The sequence below is a fragment of the Octodon degus genome, unplaced genomic scaffold (genome assembly GCF_000260255.1).
Source record: "Octodon degus isolate 3935 unplaced genomic scaffold, OctDeg1.0 scaffold00104, whole genome shotgun sequence".
NCBI classification, from domain to species: domain Eukaryota; kingdom Metazoa; phylum Chordata; class Mammalia; order Rodentia; family Octodontidae; genus Octodon; species Octodon degus.
The window spans coordinates 6,971,319-6,985,946 of record NW_004524680.1 but is presented as its reverse complement, the minus strand read 5'-3'; the positions used below and the strand labels follow the sequence as shown (position 1 = coordinate 6,985,946).

Here is a 14,628-nt window from a genome sequence, read left to right as displayed (position 1 = left end):
GCATGTGGTGCTGGGGGATTGAACCTCGGTCCCTGTGCTTTGCTAAGCTTGTTCTAAGTAGGTGCTTTAGACCACTGAGCCATCTCACCAGCCCTGATAGATCTCTTCTTGAGGCTGGTCACAAAGGTGTTCCTGCTGTCAAAGGGAGTTTTGCTCTGGAGTTTGTTTCAAATCTTCTATCCACCCAAATCATGTTGCATTGTAGAGAAAAGGTCCAACTATATTTGGAATATAATTTTAAATTCTAAATTAAATTTAATTTCTGTCATTCTAACTACAATCAAACACTAACAAGTAAGATGCCAAATTACACATGTAATATGAATATAGCCAGTAAGAAGCTGGAAAGTGGCGCATACTTGTGATCCCATCTATTCAGCAGACCGAGGCAGAAGAACCCCAAGTCTGAGGGCAGTCTAGGCTGTTCGGCAAGACACCAGCTCAACACAGTTTAGAAAGGGCTGGAGATGTAGCTCAGTGGAAGAAAACTTGTCTAGCATGAGTGAGGCCCTGACTTCAATCCACAATACTGAGGAGAAAAGTATACTCGTCTCCTTCAAAAGAACTAATGTAGAGCAAAGCTTGGCAGCACTCTGAGCTACAGGACATGCCTGCATCCGAATGTCCACGTGTGAGTTAGGGGAGTGCTTGCCAGTCCGTCCTCAACCCTTGTGCAGACAGCATCTGCTGCTGTCTGTCAGGATCTCACTCAACTGAACACAACTTGGAAAAGGCTACTCTACTGGCATGATATTTTTATGTCTCATTTCTCTTTTAATTTAATGAGTAGCTACTTAACCCTCAGCTTATGGGAAACACCATAGACTAACCCCCATATGTTTTTCTGCCTCTCTTGCAGGGGGACAGTACCTCAACTGGATAATTACTAATCCCACACAAGATTATACTGAATGTTCTGACATGTCAATGGCTCATACTGTCCATGTTCTCTATTATCTTACTTTTTCACTTGATATTACATTTGCAGGCAACAATTATTAAATAGCCAGGTACAGAAGTGCAAACCTGTAATACCAGCTACTCAGGATTCTGTCTCAAAATAAAAAATAACAGGCTGAAATGTAGGTCAGTGGTAGAGTCCTTGCCGTGCATGCACCAGGCCTTGGGCTCAATACCCAGTACTATCCCCACTCCTCACAAAAGACTGTTCACTTCAGGACATTTCCATACTACTGCTTGCTGACAGGAGAAACAAAGGGGAACAGCCATTTATGATGAACATGGTTCCTGTTGACATCATCGATACATGGTGCTTTCCTATCTTCTGAAGCACCAAGCCTGACTTTGGGCAATGATAGATAGACAGATAGATAGTGCTCAGGGGCTAGGGAGATAGCTATAGCTCAGTGGCACAAGTGCCTGTCTGGCAAGTGCAAGGTCCTAAGTTCAATTCCTGGGACAAAACCAAAACAAAACAAAAAAAGCAAAGCAAGAGATAGCAATCAGCTATACTATAGCTTCTGTGGAAAACAGGAAGCTCTTTGCTGGTATACTGTATGACAGTACTTTACCTTCACCATAGGAACGTACTCCTCTGGTGGGGCTGGCTGGATTTTGCTGGACATCTCGATGACAGCTTTCACCAGGCCCGTCACGTTCTCATACACTTTGTCATTGGATCGGTCCAAGTTGGCAGTAGGAGGGGGGCTGATTTCCTGGGGCTGAAGCTGACAATACAGAAGCTGGTAATTTTTCTACTCTCCGATAGATGGCATGCTAGCACCACAATTAAGTTAGTGGGTCTTTAAAAGAGATCAAAGTAGATCACAAAAAAGATAATTGGTTTTGTTTGTATGGGATACAGTTCAGTTTGAAGATGACAGTAATTAATACCAGTGACATAAATAAAACAGTATTTTTTCTAACTTTGAGCTCAGTTAAAGGAAATGAGATGGAATCATACATAGCACACTAAAATGCCCAGATTCTTTCAGAAATGATTCAGGGTCCCCAGAATCCAGAATTATTAACTACAAGAGCAACAAGCCATACAGTTTATTCTGATGATTCTTTAAACTTTAGAGAAAGTCACATAATACTCAGTATTTCCACTAATTCAAGCTCTGGAATAAAAATCTTATGTGGCTCAGTTCAAGTGCCTTTAAACCCTGATGAAAATGAACTCTTCACAGTGATTTAAAAAAAGCTGGCACATACAAGCCCGCTTTTAGTAAACACCATCTGCTTTGTACTCTATTACTTTAGTCCAAATAGTGGAACTGGGGCAGGGCTTCCTGTCAGTTTGATGTTGACTTCTGGGTGAGCCTGGCTCTGAGAGCATTAGCTCTCTTCCTGGCAATAGCAAGGAGGGCAAGTGAAGCTCTAGGTCTTGGGGACAGATGAGATGCACCAACAAATAGTACTGAAGATAAGCACTGAAGGCAGGATGACATGCACCTCCAGGAAATTGTCAAGTTGGTTAGAATTACAGTAGTTACAAAAAAGACTCTGTGCGCGCGCGTGTGTGTATGTAACAACTGCTGCTGGAGCTTGGGCTACCTGCCCATTTCTGAACTCGTGCGTACTTTGCTACAAAAAACTGAAACAGGCTAATTCTGTGAAAAAGGGCAAAAATAACTCCTTTACTGCAAAGATGTTCATGTCTCAATTTCTGGCCAATACAAGTGCTGTTTTTGGCATTTGCCAGTCACGAGAGGCCAAGTGTGCTTCTACTTGGTATTCTACGTGCTAGTTCAGAGACACATGCAGAAAGCAGGTTGTGATACAGTGAGCTGGACAGACACACAGACATGATGTGCTTACCCTCCATGGCTATTGTCGAGCAGAAGGTGAGGAAAAGTTAAAGGAATTTATCAGAGAAAAGGAAAAAAGAAAAACAATATTAATAAGGCAGCAGATAATCCCTCACAAAACATATGAGCAGAACACGAACGTGCTGGCTGCAGGGCCACCCTCTGCTCAGCTTGCAGGCCGTCAAGAGCGCTGCTGTGTCTGGCGTCTCCTCAGGGTAGAGTGAGTTACCCAAAGCCCCAAAGCCCTGCCATGCACACTTGTTCCTAGGATACAGAAGAGCAGGACAGCATGCAAAGCCTGGAAGTGACAACTGGCAGCCGTGCAAGAATCAATAGAATAATACTCTTTGTAAGAGAGGAGGAAGACATGTTTAATCTGCCTTCTAAGGAGTTTGGGAGAAATTGTTCAAGCCCTTTCCATTCCCAGCTCTCCAGGGAAATCTGCATCAACTACACTGCCCTAAGATTCCTGGCACTGGGGTGTATCAAAAAAACCTCAGGAGTTAATTTTTTGACAAAAACCTTCCTTTGGAACCAGTTCTTACGGGAATGTTCTACTACTTTAAACAGTTTCAGTAGCTGTATTTTTTCTCCAGAGCTTAACCCAGCTATGATACTGTAACTGAACTGGCAAAGAAACAGGAAATACCCTCTCCTGTCTTCGTAACTGCTCACATCTCCCTCCTCTACCCCCTGAACCCCACATGACCTTGGCGTGCAAATCCCATAGCATCTTCTGTTTTATTTTTGAGACAGGAACTCGCAAAGTTGCCCAGGCTGGCCTGAAACTTGCAATCCTCCTGTCACAGCCTCTTGGGTAGCTGGGATCATAGGCATGTGCCACCATGCCCAGCATGTAGCACTGTAAGTTTTGAGGTGTGTTTTCTCATGCACTACAGAGAGCAAAGGATTTATAACTGCATCATTCCTAAGAGAAGACTTGCTACATTTTATTTTCTGCACTGAGAATCATGATGCTTATTAATTCTGTCTTATCTCTCCAGGATGTCCTTGTTTAAATTCCAACAACACAGAAAGGTGGGGGTAGCTTCCTAAGGTGCCAAGGTAAGAGATGTGATCAAAAACTATGGTTAATGTCTAAATTAAAAAATTACAGTAAAAGGCATATTATCATTAATCTCCTTCGAAGTATTCCCCCTTGCTTTGAACATACTTATTCCATCATTTCTGCTACTTTCTTTGTTTTGTTTTTTGTTTTTGGCAGAAGCGAGGATTGAACTCAGGCCCTTGTGCTTGCCAGGCAAGCGCTTATTCTACTGAGCTACCTCCCTGGCTCCCTCCTGCTACTTTCTGAAGCAGTTCTAGAAGTCCTCTCTCAAGTGTCTTTAGTTGAGCTGTCATGGCTGCCTTGGCATCCTGAATTGAATCAAACCATGTACTTGTAGACAGAAGAGACAGGAGTTGTAAGGCACCAGATCTGATGAATAAGGTGGGTGAGGATATACTGTAATGTTTTTCCAAGTCTGTCATTCTTCTGGATGGCACCCAGCAGTAGGATTCACTGTATTTTTGATCATGCCTCATAAAGATGCTCATGAAAGACTACCAGAACTGCTTCACTAAATACCAAGAATAATGCAATAAGAGTGTTCGAAGAAAGAAGAAATATTCTGAGGGGATTAATGGCAATGTCTTTCATCATAATATTTAAAATTTAATCATATACTGTATAGTTTGATCTTTTCATCTATAACAAACCTATAATTCGAGGAGGTGGAAGGAGGTTTATGTTAACCCACTTCAAGCTTTTATTCTTTGGCTCATTTTTAGCCCAACATTTGTCACAGAAGGTCACTGTCATGATGATTCTAAAGACTATTCACAAAGACATTGTAGATGTCAGGTTGGTTTAGAAAAGCATTTTATGTGTTTCCTATTTTCTGGAGTTTGACTACTTGTAACTCTGTAGCTGGCAGTATAAAAGAAACCAATTCACTCAGGTTACTGTATAAAGACAGAGAATTAAGAACTGCGCTGGGGTGTAATTCAGTGGTGGGTTATGTGCTTAGCAAACATAAGGCCTTGGGTTTAATTCCCAGCACCACAAAAACGAAACAAAATACAATCCCCACAAAAATACCACAAAATGTAAAGTCACCAAGGAAAAATGGAGACTAATCATTTTGGGCTAAATGTTACTGGGTGAATCATTTTAGTTACATGTAAAGGCAAATATTTCTGTATCAGAACAATATTGTTCTTGCAGGCAAGATTCAACAACCTCTACCAAACTAACACAATGAAGAAGCATATACTTAACAGCAGTTATTTAAAAACCTTTACTCAATATATTTTCAGCATATTTTTTCTAACAAGACGTCTACTTAATGCCCTATATTAAGAGTATTTACAGTTGTATTTATTTACTATGTCATTTCAACTATGAAAAATCGACATTTGTTGATGTTTTAGGGTGGTACCTCATCCATCTACTTTTTATGTTGGCTTTTTAGTATAATGTAAGCCTTTATGAAAGTTTGCTCTTAGGGCACATAGTTCATTAACCTAATTTCTCCTCCTTTCTCATTACAAAATTGTTTAAAGAAATTCTGTTAGGAAGGGTTGTTTTCCCCTGTATCTTCTCTGAGAAACTCAGTGTGTTGTTAACAGAGCCACGGGAGACACAGCTGGTGAGAAGAGCTCTGGACAAGTCACCAGCAGGAACATCCTCAGCTCCACTGTGCCGGTGTGATGCAGGCTCCTGAATGGGTAGAGCAACCCTGCCTTCAGCTGCAGTCTGACTTGTCCCGGGCTTGGCAAGGACCTGGTCTCTGTCCTAGGATGATCCAAGTCCTCTGTGCTGACAACACATCCATTTCTGACCACGACTTAAGAGTTGCTCCAGAGATTTGCACTTTGAGCAGAAGCACCTAAGTGTGCAGCCCACATATCCAACTACTGGAGCTGTGTGACTCTGAATAAGCTGCTTTACTTCTGTGAGCACTGACTGGCTGGTAGGAACAATGTGACCTCCACCAATGTAGTGAGGCTGATGCAAAGATTTAAAATACAGAGGTCTGTCACAACACTTCGCTCAGGAAAGGCACTTGATAAGTGGCAGAAATAAGGAAAACAAAGGTTATCATTAACATATTCCATAATTATTAGATTTAAGATGCTGTCCATTAAAAGATGCATCATTTTCTTATGCAACACTAAGAAAGAAAGTGCTGCCAATTATACCAACATAGCACTCCAATTCTAGAGATAGTAAAATGCATATACGCCTGGGAAGTAGGGCATATTTTGAGAGGTAGTTTGTGACTTCCTGAGGCAAGTGAAGAGACTGTATCTCCGTGAGTGGCCGAGGTAGAAGAGGAGTGCCCCTCTTTCCTGACCTAGAACAAAGCTGCCCCAGTATCTATGAGACTGCAAGGGAACAACAGAGAGCTGGACAGAGGTGTCCCAGTGACACATCCCAGGCGGGCAGAAGATGAAAGTCCTCACCCAAGGGGGAGCCTCTGGTTATGCCTCAATGAAATGCTACTCTTGTCTGAAGTCAGCTCTACTTGTAGTTTTACAAACACAAATCTAATCCTGGATGAAAGCAAGTTTTCCATGAAGCCACATTTACAAACTTGGAGATGGCAAGCCCACAGGAAGTCCTCAGCCCAGGTATCTCGAATTATATATATTTTTGGGACAGAGTCTCACCATGTTGTGCAGGCTTGCCTTGAATTCACTTATGTAGCCCAGCTTGATCTTGAACTCACACAATCCTCCTGCTTCAGCCTCCTGAGGGCTGAGTTAATTAATTTTTAAAATCAGAAGCTACCTCAGTATTTTATCTCAAAGACATAGTCTATCTCACAGAAAGAAGACTTGCCAGACTGTCAGGATGACAGTGCGTCCTAAAATCTATATGCTGAGAAAAAAACAGGAAAGAGAGGTCATGCCCCACTTTCTTGACTTTCAGAGGGTTTAGAACCAGGGCTATGGTTTCCTGAGTCCCCCGTTATCCTCTCAGTACCACCCCCAACCATTCTATGACAAATATGTCATCTGCACACTGCACAGGCTCATGCACTCACCTTGACACCCTCATTGTAGCTGTCCCCAGGGCTGCTGAGGCTGGCAATGCTACCTAGATGACCGGGGGCTCCGGGGCGTGGTGGTTTCTTTGGTGGCGCTGCAGGATCTGGTGAAGTAGAATGAGTCACATTATGCATATTAATGAAGAGGAAGCAAGTGACTCTTGGACACCATGCACCAGGCAGCAGTATTTCAATAGACATTAGACCACTAGCCTCTTATTCTAAGGAGAAGTCTGATACATTACGGCTGTAAATTCTGCTTTCCAGTACTCTAGTCACAGGTTAAACATGGTAAACACTTGCTGTGGTCTGTGGAGGGAAGACTACTAAAATCACAAGGGCATTCCAAAGCTATGACATCATATACACTTACAGCATGCTCCTGCCAAATTACACAAACTTCTTAACACACAACTCATTTCTTCACTGACCTGGTTTACCCACAGGCTGGTAGATGTGCTGGTTTCCAGTCTGTGGGAAAAGAAAAGTTCAATCAGTGTGCTGGTGTGTGCAACGGGTAATGACTGCCCTCTTTCTTCCCTGTCTATCTGTCCCCCCAAAATCTGTACTAGATGCTAGGCCTGAAGACAGCCAAGTCCCAAATAATGCCAGGAGGACATGTGGAAAGAGCTGTGACACAAGTAAGCAGAGGGTGCTCTGGGACCAAGACAGAAAAGTCTAAAACCCCAGAATTCTAGTGTCTGGTACTCAAAGTGCTCCTACCCCTCATCTCTGTCTCTTGTCACAGCCTGAGTATGGTCAGAATAATGATGACAGAAGAGGGGCCTAGAAGCACTGGGATGTCTGGATGTCCCTTGGGCCCATAATGACATCCCTGAAGTACTGTGCACATCAGGGTCTGGCTAGAGAAGCCAAACTATAGCCTTCCTGAAATCTATAGCAAGAAAAGACACCTCCATAGTGGCACAGTAGTGCATGCATGTAATTCCAGTACTCTGGGAGGCTGAAGCAAGAACATTCCAAGTTTGAGCTCAGCCTGGGCAACTTAACTTAGCTCAAGCATGAAGGTGGGCACTGTCTCAAAATAAACAGAGAGCTGGGGATGTAGTGCAGTGTGAAGTTCCATCCTTAGTACTGACGTGGGGTAGGGGGAAGACACCAATAGGTAATGCTAGCTGTACTTCAGGTTATGTCTGAAACTGCATTTAAAATAAATGTGTCTTGCCAGAGAGATAGCTCAGTGGCATAAATGTGTGCCTAGCAAGTGCAAGCTCTTGAGTTCGATTATTCCCAGTACCAAAAAAATCTCAGTCTAACTAAAGAAAAAATTTTGCGAACCATATTTTACTGCTAAAAAGACCTTTATTTCAATATAATGAACCTGTTTATATATTATCTATTAGAAAGAAAGCCACTTTATATAACATACGGTGGCTATGAAATAGCTCCTTTACTGAGAACCATAGTTGTTCTCTATAAGCTTTTCTGAAATAAGGACTTTGAAATTGGGATCTTCCTGCCTGAGTCTCTGGAGTAGCTGAGATTATAGGTGTACACCAGTGTTCTTGGCAAAAAACCTTTTCATCTGTGGTACTGGCAATGAAATCCAAGCCTCATGCAATGCAAAGCACTTGCTCTGCCACTAAGCTATATGGCGCTAAATCTTGTAAACTCCTCAGAGCTTGCCATCTTCTTATGGTGGGCTTTGGAGTAGGGGGTCATGGGACTAAAAGGCTGTGGTTCTCTTTGTCCACCCAACTTGTATGCTATTTTAAAGTCCAAATAGGATTTTACTTTTCAGGCACACTAACATCAATTTCTCATTATCTAGTTATTAATGTCTATTAATTAGCTCGCAACTATTTATTGCTTTCAAGAAATGGGTCAGAATGACATTGCTATCTTTACAAAAGAACAAAGAGAAAAAACTCAGACACAGTCAGAAGATGTCAACAGTCCTTAGAAAGGAAGTAAGGGAAGCCTGTTGAGCTAGGCTGGCCCTGTCTATGAGAACACCATCTGGCATCTGGTACTGCAATGGGGTACCTGGGCAAGTTTTCATGCAGCCCAGACCATTCACTGGGGACTGTGGGTGACCATAGCACCTGATGGGACAGGAACAAGAGGACTCAGTGATGGGCCACGAGTGCACCACTCAGTCCGGTACCTTGTAGTACTAACCAAGTTCTCAGTACTAGGCACTCTCATTGCTGCCTAGCTCTGGCATGGAAAAAAATTAAAATCACAGAGGGGCCTGTCAGATGGCTCACTGCCTTATGGGTTCTTACTAATAAGTGTTTCTGAATAAACCATCTATCCAGGTTTCACTCACTCATTCAATATACAAATTTTCTGAGTACTTTCTATGTGACACATATTGGAAAACAAAACATTTTCCTTTTCTAACAAATTTCCTAGGATGGGGAGATAGATCAGTGGTACAAGTGCCTGTGCCTGCCTGGGCAAGCACAAAGTCATGAGTTTGATCCCTGGTACCACCACCAAAAAAAAAAAAAAAAAAAAAGGGTTATAACAATGTTCCTGTTACAGTGTTCTAAAAAGCCAGTCCTTTGAATAAAGTTTCTTTTTTTGTTCTTTGTTTTTTGTTTCTGAAGACAGGGTCTTGCTATGTAGTTCAAGCTAGTTTAAACTATGCAGCCCAGGCTGGCCTCCACTGTGCAGCAGTTTTCCTGGCTCAGGCTCCTGGGTGCTGAGACAACAGGCAGGCACCACCACCTCCAGTTTATTTTTATTTATTTATTCACCATCTCCAGTTTAGTATTTATTTTTTCAAGGTGGTGTATTGCTTTATTGCCTTATTTTTAAAAATTAATTTTAGTATTTATTTTTGTTCTTGAATCTCAATCTCTCTCTCTCTCTCTCTCTCTCTCTCTCTCTCTCTCTCTCTCTCTGTACATATGTATGTATGTGCTGGGGATTACTGAATCCAGGGCCTTTACACTGAGTTACACTCCCAGACCCATGCTGGAGCTGAACTAGGAATCCTTCTGCCTTAGCCTCCTGGAGTGCTAGGATTGTAGATATGTGCCACCATGCCCAGCCCATTCCTTGTCAAAAAATCATAGCAGAAGGATGGAGAGATAGCTCAGGGTTCTAAGTGCTTGCCTGGTAAGCACAAAGACACAGGTTCAATCCCAGGTAACGCATGCTGTACCAGCCCCAGGTGCTGAGCAGACCTCTGAAATGAGGTGTGGTGGCACATACCTGTAATCCCAGTGCTAGAGAGGCTGAGACAGGAGGATCATTGAGTGTGAACCAAATAAAAAAAATAAAAAAATCATAGTAGATGGCTTGCTATGAAATATTCTTTCCAACATAAGGAGCTCAGTATGTGGAGACTTTGATGGTTATATGACTTTCTGCTCATGAACTATGGAATTACCTGTATGCAATGTGTAGAGACCAGTGAGCCAGCACATTCTGATGGGAAACATCAAACCATCACAGGCTGGCAGCTGGGCAAATATTTCAGGTGCCTGATTTCAGAGGCAGAGACAATTTTACGGTGTGGGTTAGGAAAAATTCCGAGTAGGGCTGTTACATAGAATACACTGTGGAGCTGCTTGGAAGATAGAATTGTGATTAAGTTTGGTGCTGCACTCCATTCAGAGCTTACTACTGAGAGATCTTGAAGACATTCAGCATGTTTATCTCACAAAGTTGGGAGTTAACTTTGTATTGGTGAAAAGTGTTTACAATGCTTTTAGACTAGTGCTGACAGCTTCACATTTGTACTTGTGTCTAAAAATCAACTCAGTGATTTTTTTCTTCCCCAGAAGCCTTACATGGGTAGGACGTTATCCCCATTAAGTTTGCTACCTAACAAGTGCAGTGTAGGTTTAAAGAAATGTGCATTAAAAAGCCAGGTGTGGTGGTGCACTGAGGATGCTGAGGCTAACGCTGGTAAAACTGTTCAAGGACAGCCCGGCCTGCATAGTTGTTTCAAGGACAGCCTGAACTACAAACTGAGACCCTGAATGGTGAGAAACCAAAAAACAAATCTACATTAGTTTAAACTGCATGTCTGACAGTGAAAATCTTGACAGACAATTTAAAGTACTGGGGGCTTGTGGGTTAGCTCAGTTGTTTAAGCATCTGCTTGGGCAAAACCAGTCAGGTGCAGGGGACTGTGGTTCAACTCCCAGCTCCACATGCCATACCAGACCTGCCCTTAAGGCAGCCTGAGCCAGCCAAAAAACAAAATAAAACAAAAAAACCGGTACTTTTCTTCAAATACTTGAAATATTTCTAAGCAGCTTTAAATATATTTGGAATAATTATAAGCTAGCTCTTTTAGGAAAATTTCAGGCATTTACTCCCCTATACCTAGAAGGACAAAAATTTTACTTGAACAAGTTTTTATGTGATTGTGGAAACTTTTATAACCATGTAATAAAAGTATACAAATTTAGCAAATGATAACTTACATGTAATAGTCAATTTGCTTAAATATTTCCTTAGGTCACCGAAAGTTTGGCTTACTTCTTTTTTTTTTTTTTTTTAAATTTTTTTTAATTATTTATTTATTTCATTTATTTTGTGTGTGTGGCCAGCTCAGCCCACCAGGGGGCAGGGATGGCTGGCATGTGGTGCTGGGGGATTGAACCGTGGCCCCTGTGCTTTGTTAAGTTTGTTCTAAGTAGGTGCTTTAGACCACTGAGCCATCTCACCAGCCCAAAAAATCCTTAAGCATTCTTTTTTTTTTTTTTTTTTTTTTGGAACCGGGGATTGAACTCAGGCCCTTGTGCTTGCCAGGGAAGCACATGTTCCACTGAGCCATCTCCCTGGCCCCTCCTGGTTTGGCTTACTTCTAAAAGAGCCTGTATCAGCAGTGGAGCACAAACTTCTGAATCTGTATTCAGGTATATTTTAATAATCTTAATTAAAATGCTCATTTTATTCATAAATTCTTCTGTCCTGTAGCTTAAATATCAGTCAGCTTGGATACTTTATTTTCAGCCATGAGCCAATGGACTGCACACATGAGATCTGAAGTCAAACCCTGGTGACAACTCAAGCTGGTGCTTACCGGACCCTGAAGACTCCCATCCTCCCTGTCGATGCTGCCTCGAGAGAGCCTCACGTCAGGTTTCTTAAGAAATTGAAACAAAAACAGAATGACTCATTTTTACTGAAGATTACTGACAGATTCTATTAAAAATTCTTTCCCTTTACAACACAACTGCTTCCAGCTACAGCCAACAGAACCAGGCTTCAGTCTTCCTGCCTTTGCCCTTGGCTTTCTCCAGGGCATGCACTATTTTATCCTACAGCATCTGGGCTCCGCATCCTGCTCTTAAGTCTGTACAACCATGTTCAGAGCAGCCTTTTGATGATTTGAAGGAAATTTCTTTCCAGAACAGGGCCCCACATGTCCCTCAGTGAATGCAGAAGTCTAGGAAAGGTTGTATAGAGCAATGAGTGTTGGAGCTACTGATAGCTCATCATAGGACTCCAGATAGACAGCTGTTGTTAAGAATCTTTAGGGCTTTTGTGTGGGAAAAGGTGAACACAGAGCACACATTATAGCTCACTTGTGGAAAAACTCAAATAACCAGAGATGCCTTCAATAGGGCAGACAGTGAGAAGAGCAGCACCAGAGGGCAGGAGTACCTTGTGCTTATACTGCACTCATTCAGTAGAACTGATGCCACCCCCCCTCCCCCCCGCCCAGCGCAGGGAGCACATTCAGTATATTGCTTATTGAGGTAATGTCCAAGCTAAGATGGAAAAAGACACTTCCTTTTATTGAAAAAATTCCACCCAAAATCAGATAAAAAATGACTTAAATTTGCAATGCATGTTGAAGACAGTGTGTTTTTTCTTTTTTTAAAAATGTATTTGGTACAGGGTCTATAGGGTCTCACTACACAGATCAGACTTGTAGTGATCTTCCTGTTTTCAGCCTCCAAACACTGGGATTATAGGCACTCACCACCATGCCCAGTCTCAGTAGTCTCAGCATGCCCTGGGGGTGGGGCCAGCATGGCACACTGAGGACTGATTCCCAGTCCCTGCCTCTGCCTAAGCAGGTGCTTTAGCATTCCAAGCTATCTGGCCAGCCTTTGCAATACATGTTGAGAAAATACTTTTATAAGGTATGACACAAAAGAAAACTAAAAAGTCTGAATAAATACTTCTGAACTGTGGAGAGCATGACTTAAATAAAACTCTAAATGTAAAATACTGTTCTGCACTTATATGCACTATGGTATCAGGGACTATTAATGTTAACCTTCCAATGTCCAGTGTTCCATTTTCAGAATGCCCATAACAATGGAACATAATTACATTTTGTTCTCTTTAAATTTTGGTTCCTTGAATTTTTCTAGGTAACATACACGAATTTCATGAAAAAATTGGGGCCGGGGAGATGGCTCAGTGTGAATAAGCGCTTCCCTGGCAAGCACAAGCGCCTGAGTTCAATCCCCAGTTCCGCTAAAAAAAAAAAAAAAAAAAGCCATCATTAGCATAAATGGGTTAAAAACTAGTTCTTAATACATGCCAGAGATACAAAAATACAGGATTCAGGAAAAGCCAGTTCAGAGACATACAGCAGTCTCACTGTGGCAGATCAGTGTGAAGTATCCTCTACCAGAAAGTAGCACGCGAGGAGACAGGCACAGCCATGGCTGGGAGGGACGTGCCCTCAAGAGAAGAAGGGTCGGCAAGCAGTCCCTGGCCTGAAGAACAGACTCTTCCCTCCGGCAGGAAACAGACAGTAAGCCAATCACTGAACCCTGCTTATGGGTGAGGGGCAATGGCTGGGCTGCTTCCTTAGGTCCTGCTCCGCAAATGCTGGAGCTGCATTGCTGAATGGAGGCAGTGAGCCCTCAACTCCAGAACACAGGAAAACAATCAGCGTGGAGATGTCTCAAAAAGCTAGGATTGGAGGACCCATTCCACCCAGCTATTCCCCTCCCGGGTATTTTTCCAAATGAACTGAAAATATCATACCACAGTGACTTATGTGCACCCATATTTATAGCAGTGGAATTTGTCATAGCTAAATCTTGGAAACACCCCATATGCCCATCAACTGAGGAAAGGATAAAGATGTGGTATTTTCATATAATGGAGTACTACTCAGCTATAAAAAAGATAAACCTGAGGTTTTTATGGGTAAATGGATGCAACTACACACCACACTAATAAGCGAAATAAGTCAGATCTGCATGTGTAAACATCGTATTTTCAGTAATGTAAGAACCTGAAAGAGTAAATAAAATCTGAAAGGTGAAAGAAATACTGTGAAAGGGAAAGAATCTGTTCAAAGGGAAGAAAAATGACAGGAGAGGGATGGAGGGGAGGAAAGAGATATATTTATGTATGCAGGATGGCATGGATAATTGTGCTGGTCTACAGAAAGAAAGTTAATGCTTACATTTTTTTCTTCTTTTTAATTTCTTATAACTTTTTTTTTTCTTTTTTAAATGTATTTAGTACAGGGTCTACAGGGTCTCACTACACAGATTGAACTTGTAGTGATTCTTCCTGTTTTTCAGCTTCCCAAGTTCTGGGATTATAGGTGCGTGCCACCATGTCCAGTCTCAATTGCGCCGCAGGGGTGGGGCTGGCACAGTAGGCCAGGGATCTAATCCCTGGCCCCTGTGTCTGCTTAAGCAGGCACTTTAACCCACTGAGCTATCTGGCCAGCCTAACTTTTTTTTTAAAACCAATTCTGTATGCATGGTAATCTAAACAACTAATCTGAAGACAATACTATGCAATGCAACAACTATTGTTGAATTCCTATTATTTTTTGTTTAGTGAAATTCTGTATCATTTCTAGATTTTTTTTTTTTTTTCTTCAATTT

General features: G+C 42.1%; 1 protein-coding gene across 7 annotated transcripts in view; it reads right to left on the bottom strand.

The window, feature by feature from the left end:
• Positions 1 to 14,628, bottom strand: part of Ptk2 (protein tyrosine kinase 2) — a 365,697-nt gene that overhangs the window by 6,566 nt on the left and 344,503 nt on the right. For 6 of the 7 annotated variants that reach the window (XM_023723973.1, XM_023723974.1, XM_023723975.1 and 3 more), the window contains 5 exons: positions 11,841 to 11,903; positions 7,261 to 7,300; positions 6,827 to 6,933; positions 2,785 to 2,793; positions 1,533 to 1,688 (listed from right to left, as the gene is read on the bottom strand). In XM_023723973.1, the coding sequence (XP_023579741.1) occupies positions 1,533 to 1,688; positions 2,785 to 2,793; positions 6,827 to 6,933; positions 7,261 to 7,300; positions 11,841 to 11,903 (375 nt within the window). The remainder of the gene's footprint in view (positions 1 to 1,532; positions 1,689 to 2,784; positions 2,794 to 6,826; positions 6,934 to 7,260; positions 7,301 to 11,840; positions 11,904 to 14,628) is intronic. The other variant, XM_023723979.1, reaches the window with a different exon arrangement.